At 39.5% G+C, this 25,198-nt stretch overlaps 1 protein-coding gene across 3 annotated transcripts in view; it reads right to left on the bottom strand.

The window, feature by feature from the left end:
• Positions 1–77: 77 nt before the first annotated feature.
• STT3A (STT3 oligosaccharyltransferase complex catalytic subunit A) overlaps positions 78–25,198 on the bottom strand; it is a 42,359-nt gene continuing 17,238 nt past the window's right edge. For all 3 annotated transcript variants that reach the window (XM_084782215.1, XM_084782216.1, XM_084782214.1), the window contains exons 9-18: positions 24,410–24,590; positions 22,888–23,043; positions 21,551–21,642; positions 18,599–18,754; positions 18,043–18,231; positions 16,157–16,273; positions 15,938–16,040; positions 6,299–6,487; positions 5,249–5,364; positions 78–3,952 (exon numbers count right to left, since the gene is read on the bottom strand). In XM_084782215.1, the coding sequence (XP_084638341.1) occupies positions 3,914–3,952; positions 5,249–5,364; positions 6,299–6,487; positions 15,938–16,040; positions 16,157–16,273; positions 18,043–18,231; positions 18,599–18,754; positions 21,551–21,642; positions 22,888–23,043; positions 24,410–24,590 (1,338 nt within the window). In that variant the 3' untranslated portion in view covers positions 78–3,913. The remainder of the gene's footprint in view (positions 3,953–5,248; positions 5,365–6,298; positions 6,488–15,937; positions 16,041–16,156; positions 16,274–18,042; positions 18,232–18,598; positions 18,755–21,550; positions 21,643–22,887; positions 23,044–24,409; positions 24,591–25,198) is intronic.

The raw sequence follows: 25,198 nt of genomic DNA on the forward strand, positions 1-25,198 counted from the left end.
ACAGTATACTGAAAAGCACAAGCATACACTCTCCATAACCCTTTCTACTACCCAGCCTTAAAAAAGCAGGCAGCCAAGAATTTGAAAAAGTCTTTAATTAGAAAGGCAGCAAAACAATGGACAGTCAAACAACAAAAGAGCTCTTAGACTTTAGAACTATGAAAGCAGGAAAAAACAACATAAGATATTTGAAAATATGGTTGAAGTAGCTCACTGATAGAGCACTTAGCTAGCGTGCACAAGGCCCTGGGTTAAAACCAATGCAAAACACAGACACACAGACACAGACAGACAGACAGACAGACAGACAGACAGACAGACAGACACACACACACACACACACACACACACACACACACACACACACACACGGGCGGGGGTGTTGAGGGGAGATGAATGAGTGCAAATGCAGCTGAGGAAATCTCCCCAGAGACAGAAGACAGAAGAGCAGCTAAGAAATTTTCAAAAATTGACTCAGAAAGCCCCACATTCAAATAACTTTACCACGGCCTGGGGAGTTGATTCAATAATTAAGACCAACGAGTGTTCTTCCAAAGGACCTGGGTTCAATTCCCAGCACTCACACGTCTGTAACTCTAATTCCAGGGATCTGATGCCTGGATTTCTCTGTAATTTCTTCTGGATTCTGTGGGCACCAGGTATACAAATGATACACATACACATACAGGTAAAACACCAAAACATAAAATAAAAATATCTAATGTGGCATGCTATGTTGTCTAAAGTGTAAGTTTTCTGTTTGTTTGTTTGTTTGTTTGAGACAAGGTTTCTCTGTGTAGCCTTGGCTGTCCTGGACTCACTTTGTAGACCAGGCTGTCTGCCTGTCTCTGCCTCCCAGACTGCTGGGATTACAGGAGTGTACCACTGCACTAGGCTAAATTTAAAAGTTTTAATTAGCCTTATCAGAAAGAGTTGGAGGAATCTATATAACACAAGTTGTTTTGTTTTGTTTTGTTTTGTTTTGTTTTAAGCTTGACTATGCACACATGAAAATCCAGAGAACCCAGCACAGTGGATACCCACAATAAAATCACAACAGAGAGACCTGGGGCAAAGAACAGACAAATACCCAATGCATTTATCAACATTAGGAAACTGGGCCAGTGCTTTTAGAATGCTAAATAGTGCCAGTCTGGAATGCTGTATCCAGCCATGCACTAAGTATAATATAGAAGAGCTCAAAAAACATACTCCCCCAACACATTAGAAGGTACTTAGAAATAGCAAGTCAATGAAAATGGCAAAAGATTAACAAACACAACAGTAAAATAATACAACTCAACAAACTTGGAGAGTTAAGTCAAACTGAAAAACAGAAGACATTCTTAAAATAAATCTAATATAATCAGGTATGCTGGCATATACCTCTAATCACAGCACTTGGCAAGTAGAGGCAGGAGAAGAAGGAGTCAGCCCTGGCTACAAAAGGTTCTGTCTCAAAAAAGCCAAAGTTGTTTAATGAGTGGCTTAACAGAAAATAGACACAAATGAGGGAGAACTGGGTAGGGAAGTGAGAAAGTAGGGGAAATTAATACCAGTACCAAAAAATTAAAGTATTTCCTTTAAAAAATTATATAGGAAAATTAGTAACTAGCTGGCTATAGTGGCCCACACCTGTAATCCCAACATCTAAAAGGTAAAGGCAGGACGATCAAGAATTCAAAGCTAGTCTCATCTGTATGTTGAGTTCAAAGCCACCCTGAGCTACATGAACTGTCTTAAAAAAAAAAAAAAAGATCAAGAATCACCAAAATTAACACATCTTAACTAGCAATAGCAAGAGGTAAAAGGTAATCACAACTATAACAGATGGTAGTAAAAACGGTGTCACAAAATATAGAGCAGTGGTTCTCAACCTTCCCTACTGCTGCAGTCCTTTAATACAATTCATGTTGTGATGACCACCAACCATAAAATTATTTTTGTTGCTACCTCATAACTATAATTTTGTTATGAATCACAATATAAGTAATTTTGGAGATAGAGGTTTGCTAAAGAGGACATCACCCACACACTGGGAACCACTGATGTTAGGGATGGGGAAAAGGTACTAATTCCTGTTCTCAGCCCAATCAGTGTTACCTTAAACTAAAACACCAAAACCTAACAAAGCAAATTCCTAAGGGTCAGGCAGGTGGCAGTCATGGGAAGTTCAGCAGAGCTGGAAGCAGTCTCTGGGGAGCAGGTGGGTGTGTGGGTGGGCATGTGTGTGAAATTGTATGGGTGTTTTTTGGATGGATTTTTAGATGATTTTTTTTACACTAAGTGGGCTATAACTGAAAATATAATCAATTTAAAAAAGAAATCTGTGTAGAATAGAAAATATCAAGATCCCAGGAGTCAAAATGATATAAAAAGAGGGTTATTCCATTTACACTATAGAGAAAGCTTACTAATAACCTATAATATTAATCATATTGGTATAAGTCTCACATTAACCTTTCCTAGTAGGCAGCAATTCTGTATATAAATCAAGTAATATATTTATATGAAATTAAGTCTTCTTTTAAACCTAAATTTCCACCACAGTTAAAATACAGAGTACATAGCTGGTTTGAAAGAGAAGCCCTTAGGTATACACGTACACCTAAGAATATGTGCATTGAGTACCACTTGTGACTACCTAAAAGTCATAATTCCTCTTGTTTTCTTAAATAGAAACACTAATGTTTTAAAGATGGTTTATATACATCAGTGATTATGTCCTATGTTGTAAAATACATGAAATGTCCTATTGTATGGAACAGAAAGCTGTTTATCCTGACACAAAAATATCTATGGGATCTCTGTGCTTTGAAGTTAAAACTTTTGTCTCTTTTCTTGCAGTCAGACAGGCAGTGATCTCAAAGTACCTGTTAGCATCAACACTGACCATTTCCTATGTATATATTTAGCAAAGGCTTCAAAACCAGGTAAGCAAGCCTCAAGTGGTGTATGAACATAGCAGACTGACACTAAGAAAAACAGAAGTTCACAGTGGATAACCCCGAGAGATTTAGTCCAGGCTAAGGGAAAGGCGCAAAGACCTGTTTGCTGTGCTTTAGTGAAGCACTGAAGACCTACATTTCACACAGGTACACAGTTACATCTGACTCCAGGAACACCTACTGACCATCCACCTCTCCAGCCTGATGTTGGAGGACCTTCCTCTCAGACTGCTAAGCTTCACTGAGTCCTAAGAACTATGGATTAGTCACATCTGGTTCACATTTCTGCTTAGAAAAAGAAAAATCCTCACTAGTGTGAAAGCATGATGGAGAGATGAGGGATACATAGCAACTCTGTCCGTATAAAGCCAAAGAGATCCTAAAGAAATAGACACTGAGAGCACAGACGTAACAGCAAGAAAGCTGTCTTTCTTGCCCAGAAATAGCACTCCTCTGGTCCCAGAAACATTTATTCATTTGATAAAAATTTATTAAGCACCCATTATATGCAAAGCATTGTACCGGGGTGCAACAAGACAAAAAGTGTGACGAAGTTGTTTATATTTGGAGAACCAGAGCTAGTCCTTGAGTTTGCTGACAGGAGAGAGGAAGAATTCTCCTATTTGGTTGGTTCATCTGGGGACCTAGAGCATGGACACAGATTTCCACCCATTCACTTCTGTGATCCTTGTTCAGCCAATTTAAGTCAAAACAAATAAGGCACATTTAAAAAAAAAGCCCCCCCTTTTAATTGACCAAAGTAAAGCCATAACATTTCATTTGGTAACCTGCTCAGAATTATAAAAATTATTTCATTTGGCCCAGCCCATACTGTCCAGGGCAAAACTTCCAGACAATTCTAATCCCATCCGGCTGTGTTCTTATAAACTGCATATGAAAAAAAAATCTTCAGCGTCCTCAATATGACGCGCTCAGTGCGAAGCATTCAGGGTACAACGTGACATTTATGTCCTTGACAAGCCACGATTATCCAGGTCCTTTACCTGCAACATAAAGACGTCAGTTTAGTATTTACCAAAAGTTCAACTTTGGAGAGATCTACTGGCTCCACGATAAGCAAAAAGGACCACACCAGACTCTGCTGCCTGTTTGGCATGTGAATAAATAAGCATGGGATAAAGCCCACCTCCTGTCAGCTCAGCCTGTTAGGACAATCCTAAGAAGCAGGAGAAACCAATTTTGGCATTGACCAAAAAGACGTCAATCAAGCCCCATCACCACCACCCACCACTGTTATTTGAGACAGGGTTTTGCTATGTAGCCCAGGCTGGCCTACTCAATTCCTCTGCCTTTGCTCCCCTAATGGTACAATACAATGCCATACTTGGTTCAATCTTTTCTCATGTGAAAGATAGAACACCATTCTGTGTCAAAAATTCAGCAAAAAGAAAACGTAGTTCAAAAACACAAACATGCATTTCCCTAACCCTCAAGCTATTTCAAACTCTACCTGGATCAGTTGTGCTGCACCACATACAGTGGCCACATCTGTAATACTACCTTTCCAGAGGCTGAAGAAATAGGATCTACCCAGCACAAGGCAGAAGCAGATGGATCACTGAGTTCAAGGCCAGTCTGGTCTACAAAGCCAGTCCAGGACTGCTAAGACTACACAGAGAAATCCTGTCTTGAAAAACAAAACAAAACAAAAAGAAATGGAATCTGAGTTTAAAGCCAACTTGGGATACACAGTAATTTTAAAGCCAACCTAGACGGCATCCTGAGAACCTATCCCCAAATTCATAACAAAAGAAAAGTACTAGTCTGACAAGATGGCCCAGTGAATAAGGGCTTGATTTTGATCTCCAGGACCCACACAATGCAAGATTGACTCCTACAAGGTGTCCTCTAACCTCATATGTGGCATATAAAAATGTAGTAAAAAAAATAATAATTTTTTAAATAAAAAAAAAAAAATGTTGCCATAGCAACTGCCAACTGGGATATCTCCTATCTAAGAATAATAAAAAATATAATTAGTAATATTTTAGGCTAGTCAGATGGCTTATCAGATAAAAGTGTCATACAGATCTAATTACCTAAATTCAATCTCTGGAACCTCTACAAAGCTAAAGAGAATCAACTCCACAAGGTATATATACACACACACACACACACACACACACACACACACACACACACACACCCCTAACACTTCAAGTGAGTCACAAGCTACTTTGAAAGCAGGTACCGTTAAAAATGTCCCTATTTGGAAAACTGCATACTAGAACAAACCTGCAAGCATGAGAGCACCTTTCAGAGATGCAGCATCTACTGACCTTGTATATCCTGACCAGCCAATGTTCTGTGGTGTACGCCTCCTCCAGGACATCAAGTTCAAAGTCTTTATTACCAATCTCAGCATTTCGAACACGGTCAAAGCCTGGTGGGCGCTCTAAAACCAACAAAAAGAAAATGTATTTCTATTCTACTAGTGGACTTCCTAAAGAGATGGACCTGCACATCATCTACTGCACTGTTTATTCCTCAGCCTGCACTTTGACTACAGTTTGAAAGAATGACCATCATATGAAACAGCAAATCAAGAGGGCTGGGGAGATGGCTCAGGTTAAGAGCACTGATTGCTCATCCAGAGGTCCTGAGTTCAATTCCCAGCAACCATACAGTGGCTCACAACCATCTATAATGTGATCTAATGCCCTCTTCTGGTGTGCATGTGTACATGCAGGCAGAGCACTATATACATAAAAATAAATAAATCTTTAAAAAAAGAAAAAAAGAAACAGAAATTAAAATGCTACCCTGCTTGAGTCCTACCCACTGTGATGCTTGTTGGAATCCATGGAGCTTACCTCTTCTAAGTCTGCAAGGTGACTTTCAAGGCTCTCTAGTCCTGAGGACTGTCACCCAGACACTTAATGCTAGTAACCCTTCCATGAATCATGAGCCCAAGACCTGTATATACTGCAACGTTTTCCCTGATGCAGAAACAAAACTGAAATAGACAAGATTTAAGCTGACCAAATACTTCTTAATGTATTCTTCTAAAAATTGGAAAAGTAGTTTTCCTCTTTATTCTTTTTCACATTACAATATTCTTTATTGAGACACACACAATAAAAGATAATGTTTTAAAGCATAGAATATAAGGGCAAACTGAATTTAAAATCATAACTATCACATGATATTAGCTAGTTCAGTAAACTCTTGGCTATTTCAATTTTTTCATATATAATATAACTTTACATTAGTCTCTATTTTTGGAGTTGCTGTGAGGACTAAATGAGTTAAAAAGACTAAGAGCAGAGGCTGGAAAGCACGGTATGTGTTAGCTATTACTATTGTTGTTAGCATGATCATTCACTCACTGGCTTCTGTGTAGACCTGCCCAAAGCGGTAGTAACACATTTTATACATAAGGCAGTTGAGCAGCACTGGAGAGCCCTCACGGTCCACACGGAACTCCCCAGTTGGAGTATAGTAGTCATTCTCCTTGATGTGTCTTCCTGTCTCTGTGCTTCCTCCAATCCGGACCATCCAAAGAAATTTATTGATATCTAGATGAAAAAAAGAAATGGATTGCTGCATCAGAAAGGCTGCTAGATCTCACTAATATCACTATTTCTAAAAAATAATTCTATCATCCTTTCCTAATAGGAAAACAAAGCTGGGTGGTAGTGGCTCATGCCTTTACACATAGCACTTGGAAGGCAGAGGCAGGCAGATCCCTGAGTTTGAAGCCAGCCTGGTCTACAGGATGAGTTCCATGACAGCCAAAGCTACACAGAGAAATCCTGTCTTGGGGGGGGGGGGAGGAAATAGTGTATAAGCAAAACACTTCCTAAAAAATACAAAACTTTTGTAAGAAATTGTTAATAGATGAAATTGTATGCTATTGGTCCAGTCTTAAGCCACACTGTTGCTAAGAATTACACAGAGATAAGCTATTGCAATCAGTAGCCAGTAGCCACTTATACTTAAAAAAGCACTTGAAGTATTATCCATATCAATTTAGAGGTAATGTAAGAGCATAATACAAGGTGAAAGCTAGGCATGTGGTGACTGTCTATAATCTCAGCACAGGGAGGCTGAGGGAATAGTTTTGTATATTCAAGGTTAGCCTGGGCTACATAGCATTAAGCTTTCATATAAAAGAATCTACACTATGATAAAATATTTTATTTTAAGCCTTCATAAGCATTCAATAGAAAGTAAAACTGGAAACCAGGTATAGTGGTGCATGCCTTTAACCCTAGCACTTGGGAAACAAAGGCAAAGGATCTCTGTTCGTTTAAGGCTAGCCTGGTCCACATAGTGAGTTCCAGGCCAGCTACATAGTCAGCTGCTGGGGGGATGGGGGGATGATTAAATTAAGAACACTGAAAACACAGTAAGATGTGTCCAAGAAGAAATGAAACTTTCTAAAAGCTACAGAAAATTTATATCCAAAGATTGCTAATTGCTTCTAAAAACATCATCTTGCCTATGCCTGTAATCTCAGCACCAAAGAAGCTAAGGTAAGGGTAGATGCTGAAGAGTTCAAGGCCAAGCCAAGCAACATCTTGAAAGCCTAAGTCATGAGCATTTTTGGTTTGGGTGTTGTTTTGATGGCAAGAGAAGCTCATGATATAGCCCATGCTGCCCTGAAATTCACAGCCCTCCTAGCTCAGCATGTGGAGGGCTAGGATTATGGCCGTAGGCACATTCCGCCAGCTATTAGCCTGCTTAGTTTTTTAATAGAACCAAGAAAAAAAACAGAAATAATGGCTAGAGACTAAAGGCCAGTAGCGAATGAGGGAATTAACAAATGAAGCTAGAGCTAGATCAAATGCCACTGAGGTTGTTTATTGGCGCATATTAGTGTCAGGGGTGGGATTTCTTAAAAGCATAAAGTATTTATAAGCAGGACCAGCTGAAATGTTGAGTAAATGACAACATCGACAGCAATGATAATCATTTTCAAAACTTTCAGAACTCCTACTAATACAGTTTAATAATAGTCTTAAGGATTAAATCAGATATAGGAATAAATCAATACTGTCTTTCATGACTATCACATGCATATTTTCATAGAGCTAGATACTGAATATTCTGCATTGTTTTTTTGTTTTGTTTTGGAGGGGTTTTTTTTGTTTGTTTGTTTGTTTGTTTGCTTTGGTTTTGGTTTTTTGGTTTTTCGAGACAGGGTTTCTCTGTGTAGCCTAGGCTGTCCAGAACTCCTGTTGTAGACCAGACTGGTCTTAAACTCACAGTGATCTGCCTGCCTTTGCCTCCTAAGTGCTGGGATTAAAGGCATGCGCCACCATGCCTGGCTCTTCTGCATTGTTTTTAATGGTTAGTATTTTACTGTCTTAAAAATAAAAAAGTAAGTCTAGTTCCCACAGTTAGATAATTATCAAATCATCATTCTTTCAACAATTCAAAAGAATGACATCATCTCCAAAGGAAGTTCAAGAGTTTTCCCCATTTTTCTGATAAAGTCTTTCTTTACATACAATTAGCTATTAACCATCAATCTGACTTCATAAAATCAGATTTTTCGCCATATTCTTATAGTCTTCTATAAAGAGTAGTTTCCAATCTTCACTATAAAACATTTGTATCACCATTACAAATGTATCCAAATAAAAAGTACAAATAAACTCAAGAGCAGACAAAACTGTAGAGCAACTGAAAATTGCAGACACCACTACAGGAATTATGAAATAGTGCTACCATTGCAGAGCTCTCTTTGTTCTACTGTGCACTCTCACTCTATGGTACATATGTTCATCAAAATAGATGAGCAACTAGGCAGGTAGCTTAGTCAGTTAAGGGCCTGCCATACAAATTCCGTGGGGCCCAGCATGGTGGAGCACACCTTTATTCCCAGAAGAGGCAGAAGCAGAGGCAGGGGGATCTCTGTGAGTTCAAACCCAGCTTAGTCTACAAAGTGAGTCCAGAACAGCTAGGGCTCTGTTACCAAGAGAAACCCTATCTCAAAAAACTAAACTAAACCAAAACAAACCAAACAACATGGTGGCTCACAATCATCTGTAATTTTATTTCCAGAGAAAACACAACCTTCTTCTGCTCTCCATTCACAAACAGCCATCCAAGTGGTATAAAGATATGCATGTAAGCAAAATGCCCGTACACATGAAATAAAATATTGTCCTATAGTATATAAGGTAAGTTTACTTAACAATAAATCTGCACAAACCAAACAAGTTAAAAAAGAATACATGAGCCAGGCGGTGGTGGCACACGCCTTTAATCCCAGCACTCAGGAGACAGAGGCAGGCCGATCGCTATGAGTTCGGGGCTAGCCTGGTCTACAGAGTGAGCCCAGGATAGACAAGACTACACAGAGAAACCCTGTCTCAAAAAACAAAAACGAAACAAAACAAAAAGAATACATGTAGAATTCTTACTGTCAAATAACTGAAAAAACTGTATAGGTACCATATATAACTACTTCAACAATTCAATATATCAAGTATTTATCAATAATTCTGACTTTAAGCTGGATGTGGTGCTACAAAGCGAGTCTGGGACAGCCAAGGCTAACACAGAGAGACCCTGTCTTAAAAAAAATCTGACTTTAAGAAGAAATAGCCGGGCATGGTGGTGCACGCCTTTAATCCCAGCACTCAGGAGGCAGAGGCAGGTGGATCACTGTGAGTTCGAGGCCAGCCTGGTCTACAAAGTGAGTCCAGGACAGCCAAGGCTAACACAGAGAAACTCTGTCTCAAAAATGAAGAAGAAAGAAGAAAGAAGAAAGAAGAAAGAAGAAAGAAGAAAGAAGAAGAAGAAGAAGAAGAAGAAGAAGAAGAAGAAGAAGAAGAAGAAGAAGAAGAAGAAGAAGAAGAGGAGGAGGGCCTCACAACCATCTGTGTGTAACTTCAAGTCTAGTGGATCTGATGCCCTCTTCTGGCTTCTCTAAGTACTTACAGACACAGGTGCATAAACTGTGCCAAGCTTTACTGATTTAAAAAAAAATGTGAGGCTGGGTGTGCCATTAATCCTAGCACTAAGAAGGCAGAGGCAGATGGATCTTTGTGGTTCAAGGCCAGGCTGGTCTACACAGTGAGCCCAGGACAGCCAGAACTACATAGGAAAACCTTGACTCAAAAATAAATAAAAAGCAAGTGTAAGACAATATTAATGCCCTGCTCTGTCATTCTCCACCTTATTCCCTTGAGACAAGTATTACAGGATAGTTGATCTAATTGTGATCCCTGAGATTGTGAACTGTAAAAACCTATCTTTTGTTTGATTGGTTGAGCCCTAATACACACCTTTAATCCAAGAACTTTCTGTTTATTGTAAACAGGTGATTAAGGTGTGGTTCAGCCAGCCCTAATACACACCTTTAGTCCAAGAGTTTTCTGTACATAGGATTTAATAACGTTTACCCTAGGTCAAGAGGAAGAACAAGAAACCAGGTGACAGGGGTTAAAGAATAAGAGGGACCTTGAGTTGAGAGGTTTTAAAAACAGCACGTAGATGTAGAATGGTTTTTTTTAGCTCTTTAGCTTTTCAGCTTTTCAGCTCTTGGCCTTCGGGGTATTGCTTTGTAGACCAGGTTGGCCTAGAACTACAGAGATTCACTTGTCTCTGTCTCCTGAGTGCTGGGATTAAAGGCATGTACCACCGTTTTGTGATTTTTGAGTACTGGGCTAGCAAGCCTTTGGCCTTGGAGGTTTTTTTGTTGTTGTTGTTGTTGTTTTGTTGTTGGTTTTTTTTTTGCCTTTTCCTCCTAGGCTGTCAACTGAGCTAGTGACCTGAGCTGAGTAGGAAGATCAGCTGGGTGCTTTCTCTGCCTCTCTGAGCTAGCAGGTTTTCACCTCAGCATATGGCTTCTGAGTCTTTATTGATAAAATAGATGGCTTTGGGGGTGGGGGAGGAGGCTGGAGGTTGGGAATAAAGATGTTTGTTGTGTAACCCTGGAAACCTGAGTTTAAGCCTACAATCCATGTAAAGGTGGGAAAAGAAAACAGATGCTACAAAGTTGTCCTAAGATTGCTGCATGCATGCCATGACACATGCATCCCCACATACACCACGGACACTCACACACAAATAATACATAAATAGGAGCTAGAGAAATAGCTCAGCGGTTAAGAACACTATCTGTTCTTCCATAGGTCCTGAGTTCAATTCCCAGAAACCATCTATAATGTGATCTATCACTCTCTTCTGCTCGGCATACATGCAGGCAGAATGTTGTATACATAATAAATAAATCTTTAAAAAAATACATAAATAAATATAACAATGTGTAAGTACATTTAGTGGGGATTACTTTTTGTTATACATGTAATAGTTTGTTTGCTTTTTGAGACACAGCCTTACTATGTAGCCCAGTCTACCCTTAAACTCCTGATCCTCTTGCTTCCACTCCCAAATGCTGGGATTCCAGGCATGTACCACTTTGTCTAGCCTGTTTTTATTAATAATTCTGAGTAAGCAGAAAGGTATTCTCAGTTAAGCTCTGGACATGATAAAACAGTAAGCAAAATATATCTTATTTTTTATTTTTATTTTTCAGAAATATTGTTTTACAATTCATCAATAAGAGACAGAGTATTTGAAATGCAAGCAAAAGTTATTAATTCCCAACCTTGGGCTTTGCTGAGGTAACTACAAAACCACTATTGTTGCCAGAGGTGGTGGCACACGCCTTTAACACAAGCATTCAGGGAGGCAAAGGCAGGCAAATCTTTGTGAGTTCTAGGCCAGTCTTGTCTACAAAGCAAGCCTGGGACAGCAGGGCTACAAAGAGAAACCCTGTCTTGAGAGAACAAAAACTAATAAAACAAAAAACACCAAAAACCAAAACAATGCTGTTACCAAATACTCAAAGGCAAGTTACATTAAATCATCTTAATGTAAGCAATATAATCTATGAAGCATCTTCACAAATAGTGAGGAGACTTTAAAAAAAAAAAAGCAGCAGTGATGTAGTAACTCCAAAAACACCAGAAATTGCTTCATTCAGCCTCACCTACAAGAGACTAGATAAAATTAAGCAGCACTTGGTGTGGCGGGGGCATGCCTTAACACCAGTATTTGGGAGACAGAGGCAGGTGGACCTCTATGAGTATGAGGACAGCCTGGTCTACATAGCGATTTTTTTTTTTTGAGACAGGGTCTCTCTGTGTAGCCTTGGCTGTCCTGGACTTGCTTTTTAGACTAGGCTGGCCTCGAACTCACAGCGATCCTCCTGCCTCTCTACAATGCGAATTTAAAGCCAGCCAGTTTACAGAGTGAGATCCTGCCTCTCCCCCTATGTTCTGTGTGTTAGTTAATTTGTTTGTTTGTTTGTTTGTTGAGACAGGGTCTCTCTACATAATCTTGGCTGTCCCAGATCTCACTGTGTGTTTGGATTAAAGACAAGCATCACCACACTCAGCTATGCCCCATATATATTTCAATGATGAAATATCCCACTGATCTTTTCCCTATACCAAAGGAATTAAAAGCAACTTATTCTTTACTAATGGTACAATCGAACTAGTTTGTCATAGTGATAAGCAAATAAATAAAATAAATACTCCAAAATACTCAGTATGACTCAGAAGAATAATTAATAGCAATTTTTTTCCTCCTTTTTTTTGGGGGGGGCAGTGCTTGTTTGTTTCAAGACAGGGTTTCTCTGTTTACTAGCCCTGATTGTCCTGGAACTCTCTTTGTAGACCATGCTTTTGTTTCTGTTTTTGTTTTGCGACAGGGTTCCTCTGTGTAGCCATGGCTGCACTGGAACTCGGTCTGTAGACCAGGCTGGCCTCACAGACATCCACCTGCTCCTATATCCCAAGTGCTGGGAATTAATGGCATGTGCCACTACTGCCCAGATTAATAGCCAATCTAAAGCCTAGTCATCAAATTCATAGTGAACAACATACACATCTAGAACACCAGTGCACATAAAATAAGGGGGGCAAGATATTTCATATAAATATTTTACATATATATTATATACGAATCTTTTTAATCATTTAACTGTCAAACATGGTGTGTACACCATTAATTCTAGAACTTGGGAGGTAGAAGAAGTCAGATTGCTGTAAGATGGAGATCTGATTACACTATAAATCAGGTTATAGACCATCCTGGCTATAGAGCAACTTCTTGTCTAAAATTTTTTAAAACAGAAAACTTTTTTACTTTGCTTTGACAAACAGGCTGGCCTCAAATTCAGAGGCCTCCCTGAGTGCTGGGATTACAGGCGTGCGTCACTGTACCCAGCAAAAGAGAACATGTCAGTAAAGAGCTTGCCACAAAAACATGAGCATCTGCACGCATACAAAAGCTGGACATGGTGGCACATAATCATAACTCCAGTGCTAGGGATTTGAGACTGTTGGATCCCTGAGGACTCACAGCACAGTTAACCCTGCTTGATTGGCAAGTCCAGGACCCACTGAGAGACCAATCAACCTTGCAACACACACACACACACACACACACACACACACACACACACACACACACACGAATACAAAATAAAATTAAACAAAAACAATCTCTCTAATGTCTCAAGACCTTTTGACAAGTGTGCTAGCTAAGTTTGTTTTGGGGTTATTTGCTTCATTTATTTTTGTTTTGTTTTTTGTCAACTTGACACAAGCTAAAATCATTTGAATAAAACACCCTCAGCTGAGAAAATGTCCCAATTGGACTGGACTGTGGGCAAGCAGGTGGTGCATTTTCTTGACTAGTCAGTAGAGGGAAGGGCCAGATCACTGTGGGTGGAAGTACTGTGGCTGAGAAGGCTGGTCCAGGGTGCTACAAGAAAGCAGGCTGAGCAAGACACAAGGCGCATGTCTGTAAACAACATCACTCCTCCATAGCTTCTGTATCAGCTCCCACCCGTGTTCCTGACTAGAGTTCCTTCCCTGATGTCCCCAGATGACTTACAAGCTGTAAGATAAAATAAACCCTTTCCTCCCTCGGTTTTTCCCCCCACCCCCCATTGTTTTTTTATTTTGAGACGGGGGAATTATTTGTTTATTACTATAAATACAGTAATCTGTCTGCATGTACACCTGCAGGACAGAAGAAGGCATCAGATCTCATTGTAGATGGTTGTGAGCCACCATGTAGTTGCTGGGAATTGAACTCAGGACCTCTAGAGGAGCAGTCAGTGCCCTAAACCTCTGAACCATCTCTCCAGCCCTTTTGAAGTTTTTTAAAGATTTATTTATTATGTATACAATACTCTGCCTATATGTATGCCTACATGCTAGAAGAGGGCATCAGATCACATTATATAGATGGTTGGGAGCCACCATGTGGTTGCTGGGAATTGAACTCAGGACCTCTGGAAGAGCAGTCAGTGCTCTTAACCTCTGCGCCATCTCTCCAGACTCCTGGGTTGCTTTTGATTGAAGTGTTTTATCACACCAGCAGAAACCCTAACTAAGACAGTAAGCAGTATTTTTTTCATGCTAAGTTACTAATGGTAATTGCTCATTCCCTGAATTTCATGAAAAATTTTCTAAGATTTACAAATAATGACACTCACTTTTATTCCAATATCAAACATATTCTACTCAGTTGGCAGTGGTTCTTAATATTGGTTAGTGGGAAGACTTCAAGAAACTATATTTGTATGTGTGTGTGTGTGCTATATAGCCCAAGGTAGATTCAAACTGGCAACCTTCCTGCTCACCAAGCGTAGATGTTCACCATCACATCCTATAGAACTATTCTGCTACACATACACACGCCATATACATAAATAAGTAGATATGCACACATACAAATCTGTATTTGTGTAGTACTTAATTATATATATATATACACAAACACACACATATATATGTGATAATTACTACCAAATAGTGTTGAGGTAATTGTTTGTTGTTCCTGCGATACATTTGCAATAGTCTTATTTAAAATAGAAGCATCTTAAAGAAGCAGCCATAGGGCATAGCAGCTAATTGTGTAGAAGCAGCCACACATTCAAAGAAAATTGACATATACATACAACGTACCCACTAGCTGTAGGAAAAGAAAATATTTTAACAGTTGAAAAGAGGAAAAATTTGCGGTGAAGGGTAAAACACGTCAACTGTAAGAAGTTAATAGTGGACCAATGAGACGGCTCAACAAGTAAAGGTGCTTTCTTCCAAGCTTGATGATCTAAGCTCAATCCCTGGACTCACATGGTAGAAGAACCAACCCCTACAAGCTGTCCTCTGACCTCCATACTATGGGACACATGCATCCCCCTCCAAAACACACAAATAAATGAATGCAATAATACAACTTTTTAAAGAGACATTGATATAGGAAAATTAAACTAAGCAGCCCCATAACAGCAGGAATTTTAAAATATAAAGATTTGAGAGTATAGCTTAGTGGTGCAGTCCTTGCCTAGCACATGTGAGCTCCAGGAACCAATCCCCAGCACTCTGAAAACCCTAAGAAACTGGAGACAGGAGTCATTGCTTCTGAAGACTGGTGTTAAGGGTGCTTATTAAGTTTACGGCCACAAGACAGCCACTTAAACCTCCAGAATTATTTAACTTTTAAAATTATAAACAGGTTTCTTTGGGTGTTTTTGTTTGTTTTTGTTTTTCAAGGCAGGGTTTCTCTGTATAGCCTTGACTATCCTAGACTCACTTTGTAGCCCAGGCTGGCCTCGAACTCAGTTATCCACCTGTCTCTACCTCCCAAGTGCTAGGATTAAAGGGGTGTGCTACCACACCCAGCATAAACAGGTATTATTAACTTCAGTTTTGTGAGAGTTAGTTTTACTTTGTACACACACACACACACACACACACACAATTCTTTTCATTAAAGAGAGAAAACAAAAAACAGATGGTGCACGCCTTAGTTCCAGCACCAGGGAAGAAGCAAGAAGATCAGTAGTTCAAGGTCATCCTCATGGACACCAACCTGAGTCACATGAGACTCTGTCAAACCAAATTAAGTAAATAAAACAATAATTGATTCATTAAATTTTCTGAGAATCTATGCCCTGCAGCTAGAAATAGTATCAAGTACATTACCATCAGACGAATACCCAGTGAGGCCTCCAAAAATGACAAGCACATAGCTGACATCAAGCTCCCTCATGATTTCATAAGCTTTTTCTTCTGTGGATGCCATTGCCTAGAAAAATAAGTGTACAATTCTCAAAATAAAATCTCAAGTCAATCTCCTCTCCTAGTGACACACTTCCCAGGAGACCTCGCATATCAGACATTTAAAGGACCACTTTACCTTACCTGCCCTACTCGAGAAATATGAGTATTATTCCATGTGTTATTGTCCACTAAAATTGTCCGATTTGCCATTGCAGTAATTTGGTAACCGTAATCCCACCATGACATAACCTTTGCATCCTAAAACAAGAATGAAAATAGAAAAATGTTCATCTCACGTCTCTTAAAAACCAAATGCTAACGAGTAGAAAGACATCTTTGATAGCAAGTAAGACTTGCCTAGTTAATTTCTTTACAAAGTACTTTTTGTATGCCTAACACCTGCTCCTCCATTGATAGACAGGAAATAACTTAAACTATATGAAATCCAACATTCCCACACATCTCAATTTCAGATCACTGAAACAAGCACAACAGACCAAGAGATGCAGGAGGACTACGATGTAAACAGCTTAATGTCATTAGGTAATTTAAATTTGTTTCTTTTGAGACAGGGTCTCAACATGTAGACCAAGATGGCCTCAAACTCAAGAGGTTCACTTGCCTCTACATCCTCACTGTTGGGATTGAGGGCCTGTGCTAACGCTCCTGGTTTGTTAATTGGTAATTGTTAATAAATGACCCTTAATAACATTATAAAATCAGTTATTACTACAGTAGAAGGGAAAAGACAAAATATGATGGCAAGGATTAAAGGATTTTTAGTTTAGGAGCTGAATATACAGTTCAGTGGCAGAGGTTGTGCCTACCATATGTTAAGGTTCAGGGCTCAATCCCCAACACCACTTTTTGAAAAAAAATCTCTAGTTTGGATGTCTAGCAAATCTGTCTCTAAAATGCTGTACCCAACAGTTATTGCAAAAGAAATTGAAATTACTTCAGATGCTCAACAGATAAAAACTAAAATGTAATATGTCATTACTATCAGGTGGCAACTATTTACCTTGACTGAGTTTCTCCTTTTTCTGTAGCAAACCATTTTTTATTTTCTCCTGTTGTAACTGGGTTATCTACCTTATACTAAAACCACTACTGTATAAATGTACATGTCCAAAAAGAATCTAGAATTTAAGTTACTGTTGCAGGATACTTTAATCCATTATGAACTCACGATTGTGAACTATAAAATACTGTTTCTTTCTTTTTTGTTTTGTTTTGGTTTCAGTTTTTTTCAAGTCAGAGCTTCTCTGTGTAGCCTTGGCTGTCTTGGACTCACTTTGTAGACCAAGCTGGCCTTGAACTCACAGTGATCCACCTCCCTCTGGCTCCCAAATGCTAGGATTAAAAGCCTGTGCCACCACGCCCGGTCAAAGAGCTTTCTGTTGATCGAATTTAATAAAGTTAACCCCAGGTCAAGAGGTGGAGCAAGAAACCAACTGAAAGAGATTAAAGAGGAGGAACTTTTGAGTTCTGCTAGCAAGGTTTGGGCTTTTTGTTTTTTCCTCTGGGACATGAGCTAAGTAGGAAGGTCAGCTGGGTGCTTTCTCTGCCTCTCTAAGCTAGCAGGTTTTCACCCCAGCATCTGACTCCTTAATCTTTACTGGTAAAACCAAATGTTTGGGATTTTCATTTTTTTATAACAAGTTACTCTAGCCCAGTAGTTCTCAACCTTCCTAATACTGCACCCTTTAATATAGTTCCTTATGCTGTGGCAACCCCTCATCAATGAAATTATCATTGCTACTTCTTAACTGTAATTTTGCTATTAGGAATCGTAATGTAAGTATTTTTGGAGACAGGTTTGCCAAAGAGGCCATGTGACCCACAGGTTAAGACCTGCTACTCTAGAAGAAACCTCAATGGAAGTTGGTCTTTAAAGCTTATTAAAAACTGAGCTTCTAAATTTCTAATTTTTCTAGGCTTCCCATCCATCTAAAAGATGTCAGGTTCACTACAATATCAAGTGTCTTCACCACTACCCGATTATCCAACACCTCCCAAACTTTTACCTCTGGAGTATTGTGACGAAGCCAATAATATGCTTCTCGGAAGTCATCAAAAATGATCCTACTGCCATCCCCACCACGGGCAGACAGTACAATGGAAGGAGAAGAGTAGGCTTCACTGGTTACCCAAGTCGAATGAAAAGTGTAGGTGATGAGAAAAAATGCCATGACCAGTATCATCCCACTTGCCACCTAAAGAAGGAAAACTGTGCAGTAACCAAACACAGACAGCTTCTTATGTGAGAGCAAAATATATTGGGCTGCATAAATTAATTCTGACCATTGCTCTAATACCCCTCTTAAACACACATGAAGGCATGAGCATGTGCGCGTGCACACACACACACACACACACACACACACACACACACACTTTTATAAGGCAACACGTTACTTAAATCTGTCCTTTTTGTTTTTCGAAACAGGGTTTCCCTGTGTAGCCCTGGCTGTCCTGGAACTCACTCTGCAGACAAGGCTGGCCTCGAACTCAGAGATCCACCTGCCTCTGCCAATCCAGTGCTGGGATTAAAGATGTGTGCTATAAAAGCCCAGCTCTCACCTCATTCTTAATGGGGTAGGTAGAATCCTGTTGTTTCTTGCTCTTCTTGTCTGGGCGACTTATATCCAGATTCTTCATATATGTCGACAGTACCTGGGAGACACCAATGCCAGAAAGAATGCACATAACAGGTGCCAACACCAGCATTAGACGCACCTAAAAGGAACAAGAATCATGATCAGTATAATCAGTGTTTCACAAACAATGGACTTCAATCTATTAGTCAACTATGACATCAATGCAGCAATTTTCTTTTTCTTTTTCTTTCTTTCTTTTTTTTTTTTTTTTTTTTTTTTTTTTTTTTTTTTTTTTGAGACAGGGTCTCTCTGAGTAGCCTTGGCTGTCCTGGACTCACTTTGTAGACTCACAGCGATCCACCTGCCTCTGCCTCTCAAGTGCTAGGATTAAAGGCATGTGCCACCATGCCTAGCTAATGTAACAATTTTCAACAAACATTCTTTTCCAGCAAAAGTAGAATAGAAAATATGAGGTATAGCTAAAGCAAAACAGAAGTATAAACTTCTTAAATTTCATTGTAGGTGAGCCAGTTGAAATAATTCCATCAATCAAGATGCTAGAAAGGCTGGACAGTGATGGTCCATGCCTTTAATCCCAGCACTCAGGAGGCAGAGGCTAGCCTGGTCTACAGAGCAGGTTCCAGGAAAGCCAAGGCTACATGAAGAAACCCTGTCTCAAAACAAACAAAATCAAAAGAAAGAAAAAAGGGAGAGAAAGAAGGATCAAAAATTCATGGCCAAACCTAGAGAGTTGGCTCCATGGCTCTGAGCACATACTGCTTTTCCAGAGAACCTAAATTCTTTCAGGTTAGGCAGTTCATAAATGCCCAGAACTCTAGCTTGAGGATCCGCCATCCTCTTCTGGACTCTGAGAACCAGTACTTAAACATTGGCATGCATGCATATACACATCATTAAAAGTTTAAAAAAGACCAGGCAGTGGTGGCACATGCCTTTAATCCCAGCACTCGGGAGGCAGAGGCAGGAGGATTGATATGAGTTTGAGGCCAGCCTGGCCTATAAAGTGAGTTCAGGACAGTCAAGGCTACAGAGAGAAACCCTGTCTCAAAAAATCAAAAAAAAAAAAAAAAAAAAAAAGAGCACGTATTGCTTTTCCAGAGGACTGGAGTTCAGTTCCCATGCTGGGCAACTCAAAAGTTCTGATGCCCTCTTCTGGCCTCTGGAAGCACCTGCTAGCATGTAGTATATACACAGAGACACAAATACATACACATAAGTAAACATAATAAATGATAATCTTTGGGGCTGAAGAGCTGACTCTGATTCCCTGCACACACATGAGACGGCTCACAACAGCCTGCCTCTAGCTTCCATAACACCTTCACTAACATGCACAAACTCACACACAGATACACACATATACACACATAATTAAAATTTAGGGGAGAAAAATACCTTATCCCTCCCGTGTAAGGTGGCACACGCCTGTAATCCCAGCACTCTGGGAGGCAGAGGCAGGTGAGTCTGAGGCCAAGACAGCCAAAGCTACACAGAGAAACCTTGTCTCAAAAAGAACCAAAAGAACCTTGTCTCAAAACCATCAATATAAATAACAAACTCTATTGCAGATCTAAATATATATGTTTCTATGTTCTGAATAATAATATAATTTTTACTTTTTATAAATTTATTTATATGATAAATCTTTTTGGTTTTCCGAGCCAGCCTTGGGTTAGCCTTTGATGTGTTGGACTCGCCCACTTTGTAGACCAGGCTGGCCTCAAACTCACAGCAATCTGCCTGCCTCTGCCTCCCAAGTGCTGGGATTAAAGGCGTGCGCCACTACGCCTGGCAAATAAACCTATTTTTATAAATTAAAAATTTTACTTTTTTATAACCTATTTTTGTTCATTTTGTCTTTTGAGATAGAGACTTCCCATGTTGCTCAGACAGTCCTTGAACTCAGGGTTCTACTTCCCAGGTGCTGGGACTATAGGTGTGTACTACCATTCCCAGCTAAAAGACATTTTCTAATTGTCATTTATGATTTTAAATGTCTATTTATATATATAAACAACACACACACACACACACACACACACACACACACACACACACACTCACACACGAAAAGGACACTGGAGGTGGCCCAGTGGTTAGGAGCACTAGCTGCTCTTCTAGAAGACCCAGGTTCAATTCCCAGCACCCATATGGCAGCTCATAGCTATCTTTAACTCCAGTCCCAGGGGATTCAACAACCTCTTCTGGTTTCTGAATGTGCCAAGTATATACATGGTGTACAGATACACACTCAGACAAACACCCATACACATAAAAATAAAATAAAAAATATTTTGGGGGGGAAAAAAGCCTTCTCTGACTTAACCACAAAGCAGTAGACAGTGCTCTCAAGGCTTTAAGATACAAAAGTCCACCCCAGGGGCTGAAGAGATGTTTAGTGCTTAAGCTTCCTGCTCTTCTAGAAAACCTGGTTTGGTTTCCAGCATCAACAGCTGGTGGCTCACTACTGCCTGCAATTAGAGTTCCATGTAAATATTTTTCTTTAATCTGCTCCAAATTCAATGACATTTACAAGTGCCTAATATATTACGAACTCAAGAAAATTAGACCCCACAAATAGAATGTGAGTGCCTTTGTTTTGTTTTTCAGGTTTTTCGAGACAGCGTTTCTCTGTGTAACAGCTCTGGCTGTCCTAGACTCACTTTGTAAACGAGGCTGGCCTTGAACTCAGAGAGACTCACCTGCCTCTGCCTCCCAAGTGCTGGGATTTAAAGAGTGTGCCACCAAGGTGCTATGTGAGTGTCTTTATATGCCAAAAAAGGATTAACTACAGCAAGCAGATGTTCATAATCATAAATTGTTTTTGTTTTTGTTTTTTAATTCAGAGAGAGAGAGAGAGAGAGCACCTCGGAGTCAGGGATAAAGTTTGGCTAGAACTGAGACAATTCCTCACCATTACAGCTGAAAAGTACATGCTGGTCACACCATACATGATGATAAAAATCCGAGCATCAGACAAGTTGCTAAAGCAGTAATAGAGGCCAACTGCAAAAGAGGAAAAGAAAAGTAAGCAGCTGAGCCCTGTAGACCGAAACCTACACGGGAAAATATCTTCATTATATGACTAAGATGACTTCACACATTTGCCTCAGTCATTCTAGGAATCTATCCAAAAACTCAAGCAAAGATGTTCACTAGAATACTCGTAAATATCTAACAACCACAAATAACCTATATGCCTAGCAGAAGAGATGGTTAATTACACCCTATTTTAATATGAAATATACTAAGATATGGCTACAAGAAGTTATAGGTCCCTTGGCCTTTTCCACATCTTTACACATGTCTATACATAACAAAATTATTTCCATAAATTCTAAACCAGAAATTATTATTATTTTTCCCCAGAGCCAAGGATTGACCCCAGGCCCCAGTCAGGCTAGGCAAGTGTTCCACTCCTGTCATATAACCTCAAGCTATCCCTAATCATAATTATTTATGACTAGGAGAAAATTTTTAATGATTTCATTCATGCTCAACAAATAAGTAGATGAATGTACCTATTAAGATGGTAGGTTTGGGGCTAGGTGTGGTGTTGTGCATCTTTAATCTCAACACTTGCAAGGAAGATAGAGGCAGGCAGCCAGCCTGCTCTATGTAGCAGGTTCCAGGTTAGCAAACCATATACAGTAAGAACTTGTCTCAAAAATACTAAAATGGGTTTTTTTTACAGCTTTTTTTTTTTGTTTGGTTACAGCTTTTTGAGAATGTTTCACTAGGTAGCCCAGGCCAATTCAAACTCAAATCCTCCTGCCTCAGAATTCCAAGTGCTAAAATTATAGACATTCATCAGTGCATCTAATTTAAATTGTTAACAGTGGTGGGACAAGTAGTAAGAAGTAGTGCAAAAAAAATTTTTTAATGTTTTTTAACTTATTCCTATTGTTTTTACAATATACAAATTGCTTTAACAAAAAAACTAACATAGAACTTCAACATAGCCAAGAAAAAAACAGAGTTAAGGGGAAGAAATATGCTCCTGAGGACTAATTATAAGTACCCATATGGGGCAGCATATAACTGGCCCTAACACCACCTCTAGGGTATCCAACACTCTCTTCTGGTCTCTGCAAGCACCTGCACTCATGTGCACATACCCACACACATAAATAAAAATATTTATAATTACAATAAAAATAAATTAATATAAAAAAATTAAGAATGAGGGTGGTTAATATTTTAAATCAAAGGGTGATTCTTATAAAGGTCACTTATAAATGTAAGACAGACCTGGAAACATGAAGACGAGGAGCTGCAGATCAAAATAGTAGGAGGACCAGGTTGTAGGCTGGTGCTCAGACACAGACGCAATAATGGGGATGTTGTTCTTAGCATAGGAAGGATCCAGCAGAGAGTAGAAACGCCCTGTCCAGGGAGAAATTTTTCCTGGAAGAAAAGAGGCAATAAGTATTTCATATATAGTCCTAAAACATTAAGCTAAATACAAGCTAATCACAACATGCCATCTTATTTTTATTAGCATGCCTGTGTAGTGTGTCTGGGTATACGGACAGTGTGTGAGAGCTGGCTCTTGTCGTCTACTGTGTCTGAGGCAGAACCTTCTTTATTGTTTCTGCCACACTTCACATTTTAAACTAGCGTACTTCCAAGCTTCTGGATGGTTGTATTGTGTTAGCTACCCATTTTCCCCAGGAGTGCAGGATCGTGCAATAAGCAATTTTTTCCACTAAGCCATCTCACCAGCCTACAGCATTCCATTTTAGTAAAATTCTGAGATAGAAAAGTCCTGTTTGTGCTTTAGTATCATCAATAATATTTACAAAGATTCACTCCTTTTCTTTTAAACTTGAGAATATTTTAATTAGTATAATTGGGCCAAAAATATAATAATAATAAATAGAAAAAAATAAGTGGGCAAGGGTTCAGAGAAGCCTAATGGAAAGGCTTAATCTGGTCAAATCAAGAAATCAAGGCTAACTCCAGACTCTAAGCAACATAGGTACTCCATCCTGCTATGAATTAGAAAGCTCAGTTTAGCTTCTCAGAAGTGTAAGTTTTAAAAAACGGAGAATCTCAACTAAACTAAACAGCAATGATTTAGTTACCATAGGATGAGATTAGTGTCATGACTTAAAATATGACAAAGAGTATAAGAATTTCTATAAGTCAACTTATAGGAAAGAAAAGGAAAACTGGAAAAGGCTGGCAAGGCTAGACAGTCCTTCTACCAGCTTTACAAAGATACTCTGCTATTCAGACTCCAAACAGGCTGACAAGCGGTATATATGTAGGTTGTAAAAAATAGGACTCTGAGAGCCAGTGGGGTGGCACACACCTCTAATCCCAGCACTTGGGAGGCAGAGGCAAGGGGATCACTGGTCTACAAAGCGAGTCCAGAATAGCTAAAATAACACAGAGAAATCCTGTCTCAAAAAAGCAAAAAAGGAGAACTTTGGGACTGAGAGATGGCTCACAGTTAAGAGCACTTGCTGCTCTTGCAGAGGACACGGGTTCAGTTCCCAGGAAGCATGTGGTGGCTCACAACTGTCACAACTCCAGTTCCAAGGCATCTGAAGCTCTCTTCTGGCCTCCTCAGGGACCAGACACACATGTGGTACACAGACACACATGCAGACAAAAACACCCATATACATAAAATTAAATTTTAAGTAGAACATTAGTGCTTGAAATAAAAAGAGAAACAGAAGAATCTTCTGTGGTGAGCTAACAGCCCATCTTTTTGACATTTAGTCTCCATCTCTGTCTAGTTATAAAAGATGTACTCTTCTACCTGTAAGCATGAGAAGAGCTCCCACGGTGAGGAGGACAAAGCCCACTAGGGAGATAACACTCCGGAAAAGAACTTCAAATTGCTGTGGATTCAACTTGCTGCGCAGGTAATCTACGAAGGCATGGATCTGACAGAGACCAAACACTCCAAAGGCTGCCATGTGTTCTGATGAAAGGACAGGCTACGGAGGAGGGGAGGGGAGCATATATGGCAATATTAGGGAAAGCAAAACAAAAAACCAGAATGAGTTTGTCCAAGATTGGCACTTCCCGCATCTATTTAGCCCAAGAAGTCAAATGAGTTCTGAAGTTCCAAGATGAATGAGGACCAATAAAAGGGTTTAATTTACCAAATATATTTTCCAAAGAATGTTTGGAATGCATACCATACACCATCATAACCACATCTTTTGCTCGGGCTACTTCCTTAGCATGCCTGAAATTTCCCCAAAAATCCCCATTCACTAAAACTCACCATTTAAAAGTCAATGTAACCATAATCTCCACTTCTAACAAATCAATGGCGCCTATGTCTCACAGCACTAGATCTTTTTTAGTATATAAATTATTCTTTTCCGTAGACAGTGGTTCTCTAAATCTAGTGGGCATCATAATCAATGGGCTAAACGTTGGTTTAGCCAATGTTAAGCATGTTGCTGAGCCTACCCCCAGAGGCTCTGATTCAAAAGATCTCTTTTACTGTTCCACTTAGCTTCTATTTATTGTTCTGTTTATTGAAATAGGGGTTCATGTATCCCAAGCTGCCTTGAACTGACTACATAGCCAAAGA

Source organism: Acomys minous, assembly GCF_964271855.1.
Source record: "Acomys minous genome assembly, chromosome: 5".
NCBI classification, from domain to species: Eukaryota; Metazoa; Chordata; class Mammalia; order Rodentia; family Muridae; genus Acomys; species Acomys minous.